The following is a 6,341-nucleotide window of genomic DNA, read 5'->3' on the forward strand; positions in this document are numbered from 1 at the left end:
AAAAAAAAAGGTTTGAGATTGAGAATGATATTTTGACGTGAAAAGAAGATTAAATTACTTTAATGAATCAAGTGAAAGATTTGAGTTTAATATCATAAGTTTAAGTTCAGAAGGGATTTTAGTTTGTGTTAAAGGACGACCTTCACATAAATAAAATAATGCAGGATTAATTCTTTTTACTTTTGAAATGAAATAATCCCAATTAATACTATCTTTTCTTCTTCCATTATTCATTTTTTCATTTCTTGCATGTTGTTCTAAAATATCCGTCAAAGTAGTTTTATCTAAAGCAAAAGCAGATAACCAATGATCAAAATATGTTTTATTTCCATTTATAATACATTGGTAATATAAACATTTAGACCATTTTAATGGTTCTAATAAATTATAATATTTTGCAAAGATAAAAGCATCATCAAATGAAGTAAAATACATCATTTGATTTAAAGCTCGTTCACTATTTAATCCAATTAATTGAACATTATCAAAATAAATTTGTAATGATAAAATACCAATCATTTGTCCAGATTTATTTGCCCAATAATATTCTTCTTCATTTCTAAAGAATCCAATAGCACGAGCATAACATTTCATTGCTTCTATAAATTGAGGATACCACATTGATATAGGCATTGTTACTTTAATTTGATTTGAAATTGTAGTAACAAAATTTTGAACGATTTTATTAGCCTTTTCAAAATAAAAAAGACCACCTTCCATTGAAGTATTTAAAATAGCATAACAATCAGAAATAATTTGTTCATAACTTGAATGATATTGTAATTCAGGATTTGTTTGAATATCTTTTAAGTCAGAAAGATAATAAATTTGATTTTCAAATAAACTTTTTTCTTCAATTGCTGGAATAATTTGTTGACTATCAAATTTACTTTTAAATGCTTGTTGAAGTGCAATTTTAGGTAAACTTATATATTCTTTGTCTTCTTCATTTTTAATTAAAAATTCATTTAATGTTTTTGTTTTTACTGCAAATCTAATAAAATGAATTAAATTTTGTGTTTCTAACATTTCTTTCATTCTTTTTGAAATTACTTCCATTAATTTTCTCATTATTTCTGATGAACATTTTATTTCTCCTGCAATATAACAACATGAAAAACATTCAGATAATACAAAATAATTTTCTGTTTCACTACAATATTGTAACATTATTTCAATTATATTTTCAGGATCTTTTAATAATCCTAAAAATCCTTTAATAATATTTACTGGATATCCTGTAATACAAATTGGTTTTACATTTAATGCCATATCAACATATAATCTTGATAATATTGGTACTAATTCTTTATCTTCTATTAATTCCCAATTAATAAATTCTTTTGTTTCTTCAAAAATTAAATTCCATCGTGTTAATTTTGATGCAAATTGTTTTAATGTAGTTATTCCACATATAGTACTAACAACATCTAATAATTTACTTCTAAATACACTTGAGTCTCTTAATAATGCTAAAATAACTGATTTATCGGGATAATATTTATATACAATTAAATACCTCATTTTTAATATTTGAATTCCTCTTCTAATTTGACTACTTTGTTTTATAAGTTTTTCAAGATATTCAATTCCTTCATTTATTGGGATAGTATAACTTTGTGGATTAATAATAAATTCATATCCTTCTTTAAATATTTTCATTTCACTACAATTAATTTTTTCATTCATTATCATTGCTAAACTATAATCACCTCTATTCACAAGATAATAAACTGATTCTTCACTTGCTTTTTCAATACATGCTGCTCCAATATTTTTACTTTTACTTTCTTCATAAATATGTCTTAATTTTTCTGCCTTTTTAATCATATCTTGTGCTTCTTTACAACTACCTTCTTCTTTATTTAACCATTCTAATGAATAATTTAAAATTATTAACATTTCATTTGCAATGTCTTTATATTTTCTTTCATAATCTTGATATGAATTCATTCGTATTGCTTCATCAAAGAAATACTTTCCTGCATCAACAAATCTACATGTTCTTTTACAAATGATTTCATTTATTTTATCCCAACGTTCTTTTCCTTTTAATTTATCTTTTTTAATCATTTGTTCAATCTCTTTTTGAATTGGTAAGAAAATATCATTAGGAACATATTCTACAGCAAATGAATGTGCCACAATATATTCTCCATTGATGATTAATTCATTAACAATTTCTTCTTTTTGACAATCTCTTTCTAACTTTAATCCAAATTGATCAATTAATTTATTTATTTCTTTTCTTTCTTTACATATTTGAATAACTTCTTTTGGTAATTCTTCAATTGTTAATAATTCTTTTAATAATCTTTCAATCAATTCAGGTGATGAAATATGTAATTTAATAAACTTTATGATAATACAATTCATAATTTTTATAATATTTTCTATTGTTCCAACTTTCCATTGTTTATTTATTATTGCTTCATTTAGTCTTTTCTTTAATTGAATAACTTCTCCAAAACTAGCAATAGAAATAAAATGGACTATCTTAAAGAAAAATGTTAATGGATTATTTCTATCAAAGAATTCAAATCCTTCAATAATTCTATCACATTTAAATTCATGATCAATTAATTGATTAATTACATATATTAATCCTTCTTCTATATTATCTGTTTGACATGTTTGTAATGTTTTACCAATAATTGCACTTTCAAAAAACCTCAATAATAATAATGTCCTTTCTCCATCTTCAAATATCCAATTCATATAACTTAATCCACTTTCTTCTTCATTACAAAATCCTTTCATAATAACTCCAATACTTTGACTTAAAAATTCTTCATTTTCATTAATTTCAATATGACTTTTTAATGGTGATTCTGGCCAATTTTCTTTTACACATTTATCAATTAGAGTATTACTATATCCATGTTCATCACTACTTTCTAATAATTGTATTAAATTCTCATTCTCACATATAATTTCAATTTGTCTTTCACTTAATTCTAATCCCCATCTATTTGCTAAATAATTTCTTAATTCATTAGCAAGATTAATAGGTTCTGCTCTTCTTTCTAAATATTTAAGAAATTCTATTTTATCTTCTTGTTTATCTAATTCTTCAATTCTTATTATATTCTTATATTCTTGATTTCCATCTTCTTCAATTACATTTGCAATAAGCATATTAAGTCGAATATATTTATCTCCTAAAAACTCTTTAATAAAACTTGCCATTTCTCTCATATCTTTATTAAATAAAAGAATATTCTTACTTTCTTCCATTACTTCTTTATTTCTAATTACTTCAATAATTCTTTTATCACTTAAATAATCTTTTAAATTCATTTCATATCTTTTTATTTCTTTCTGTGGAAATGGCATTTTAAATGGTTCCATTGGTTTATATTCTGTTTTCATTAATGTCTCATATAACGGTATAATTTCACATCCTTCTGGTTCTTCTTTTTGAATATCAATTTTATTATTTATAACTTTTTCTTCATTTTCATCATTCCATTCATCCATTTGAATAATTTTTTTCATCCATTGTTGTGGAGCTTCTGTATTATGATACCTTTCTTTAATTTCACAAAATGTTGGAAGATATTCAATACCTTGAATCATATCTAAATACTTTCTTTTAACTTCACTCTTTCCAATTAATAACATTCTCATTAATTCATTGTTAATTCCTTCATTTTCTGCTTTATTAATCATTTCTTCATTTGGATGTGTTATCATATATGTATTAATACTCTTTCTAACAATTAATGGTGTAATTTCTTTCTTTTCATTTATTTTTTTAACATTTTCTTCTTTTCCTGTATTAAGTATTCCTTCAATTTCTTTTATTTTTCCATGTAATAAATTAAATTGAATTTCAATATCTTCTGTTTCATGTTTCCCCTCTTCTTTAAGAATCATATTTTTTTCTTCTTCATCTAATTGTTCAATATCCTTAATACTTAATCCTATTGCTTTTCCATTTGTATTATCAATTCGTGGAATAATAGCAATATTATCTGAAAATCCTTGCTCATATGACATTCCATAATTCTTCATTGTTTCATTTGTAAATTCACTTTCTAATTGTTCTTGTGTTTCATTTATTTCTTTTATTTGTATTTCATATTTCTTTTCAATTTTTGTTTTATCTAAATATTCTTCATATTCATTCATGTATTTATTCTCCTCAATTAATACTTCTTTCATTATATTTTCAATTTCTTTTCTAATAATCATTAAATGTGTATTATCATATAATTCTTTCATAATTAATTTAATGTCTTTGTATCCTAGTCTCATTAATAAATGAATAGCTTCTTTGATTTTCTGATTAGCAACAAATTGATATACAAATTTCATACAATATTCTTTAATTTCTTCTGATTTAAATCCATACTTATTCATTGTTGTAACCATATTTCCATTCATAATTCCATCTAATAATCCAATCTTCGTTTGTTCTGAAATATTTTCAAAATTCCCTGATTTTCTCATCATACTTTCTTCTTTCTTTATTTGTTGTTTTTCATTAGAAAGTAACATATCTTCTTCCATTAAAATTGTTTCAACAAATTTTGTTTCATTTTCTGCATATTTCATAATTCCTTGTTTGTTGTTGTTATGTATTTCTTTCACAATACATGCCAATCCAATCTCTGCAATGATAGAAAGGTCTCTATAATACATTTTCTTTTCTACTCCTGAATTATAATAATCTTCTGTAATCTTTAATGCTTGTGAAACTTGAACATCTTTCATTTCTTCTAATAATTTCTTTGCACTATCTAAACGAAGTCCTCTCATTGAGTCTTCAAATTCAATTAACTTTCGATCTGCATTTTGTAATTCAGTATTTGAATTTACTAACTTTGTCCACATTTTCTCAAATCCTAGACTAATCATTCCTCTCAGAAGACTATCTGATTGTACATCTCTAACATAACAAATAATGTTTTTATTTTCTAACATAATAATTGATCCACATCCTCCATATCCAATAAATGAATATGATTTTACTCCTGTAGATAGTAATGGCTCTTCTTTTATATCACAAATATTATATGTTTTAATACTTTCTCCTATAACACATAAAACAGAAGTTGAACTAAGATAAACATCAGACACATCTTTTTCATTAATAACCATAAATGAATTTGAATTTTGTGCAGAAAGTTGAAAGAAAAAATCAATTTGACTAAGTTTCATTTGAGTCATTTGAATACTATTTCTATTTCTAAATATTACAACTTTATCATCATAAATAAATGCAAAATATTCTAATTCTGAAGTAAAGGTAAACTTTTTTGGAAGAGATGTTAAAAATGTTAATGTAACTGAAAATGGTGGAACACGAGGAATGAATAAATGTAATTTTTTATCAGCTGTAATTACTGCTAAAATGTTATTTTGTGATGAGTGTAACAAATAATTTTTGAATGGAGATAACATTGATGGTCTAAATGTTGAATTATATCCAATAACATCAACTCTATATGGACGAAAGATACACACAAGAAATGCATCATAAGTTGAATGTAAAATTAATTTTTCATCATTTAATGATTCTGTAAGAATAAAATCCCCTGAATTAAATCCATGAAAAACAATACTTTTCTTAGTATAATATACTACTCCTTCATTCTTTCCTAATAACACTGTAATAAATTCTTTTACTTCAGAAATTATTGTTTCTTTCTTACTTGAAATTTCTACTATTTTTAATGTATTTTCTTCTTGACAACAAATGTGTGTATAAAGTGGAGATATAATAACTTTATTTTTCGTATCTATTGGTAGTTCTGAAAGAATTAGTCTACTATGTGGCATTCTTTGTTAACTACTTTTTAATATCAACTTTCTTTATCTATTTCTTTTTTTTCTTTCGATTCTTCTTTCTTTTACTATATTTTATGGTTTTTTTATTATTCTTTATAATTTCTTTTTACAATTCCTTTTTCTTCTTTTCAATTCTTTATAATTCTCTTTAAATAAAAACAATCATCACATCAATTAAATAGAATAAAGTGTCATTTCATTATCACATAATAATCCAACAACCCCAATTTCTAAATTCACTCCCATCGTTAAAACATTTGTATTATGTGGTGGTGATATTGCTGTGAATGTTACTTCATTTGATTGAGTTGTAATCACATGAATGCCTTTCTTACACAATACAATTAATGGAAATTTAGCAAGATGATTAGAATAAACTGTATAGATTGCAGAACCATCTAATTCTATAATATTTTTTTTTCTAGAATTTACTCGATGAACAAGAGGATGTATGTGTAACTTTCCATCCAGTGTGCCAACATACTAGATAATGTTAACAGACATATTAATTTATAATGGTAATGATAGTATTGTAACTTTTTTGA

The 6,341-nt window shown here is 23.9% G+C and overlaps 2 protein-coding genes across 2 annotated transcripts; both read right to left on the reverse strand.

The window, feature by feature from the left end:
- Window positions 1-54: 54 nt before the first annotated feature.
- Window positions 55-5,787, reverse strand: ENU1_038760 (hypothetical protein; the record flags this gene model as incomplete). The annotated part of the gene is made up of 2 exons (XM_008857494.1): window positions 55-5,188; window positions 5,261-5,787. 2 exons carry the CDS (start codon window positions 5,785-5,787, stop codon window positions 55-57), a joined length of 5,661 nt encoding a protein of 1,886 aa, XP_008855716.1.
- Window positions 5,788-5,970: 183 nt separating this feature from the next.
- On the reverse strand, window positions 5,971-6,279 carry ENU1_038770 (hypothetical protein; the record flags this gene model as incomplete). The annotated part of the gene is made up of 1 exon (XM_008857495.1): window positions 5,971-6,279. A coding segment is annotated over one exon (309 nt), but the record flags the coding sequence as incomplete, so codon positions are not given.
- Window positions 6,280-6,341: the final 62 nt, after the last annotated feature.

The sequence above is a fragment of the Entamoeba nuttalli genome (assembly GCF_000257125.1).
Source record: "Entamoeba nuttalli P19 unplaced genomic scaffold asmbl_2727, whole genome shotgun sequence".
Lineage (NCBI taxonomy): Eukaryota > Evosea > Mastigamoebida > Endamoebidae > Entamoeba > Entamoeba nuttalli.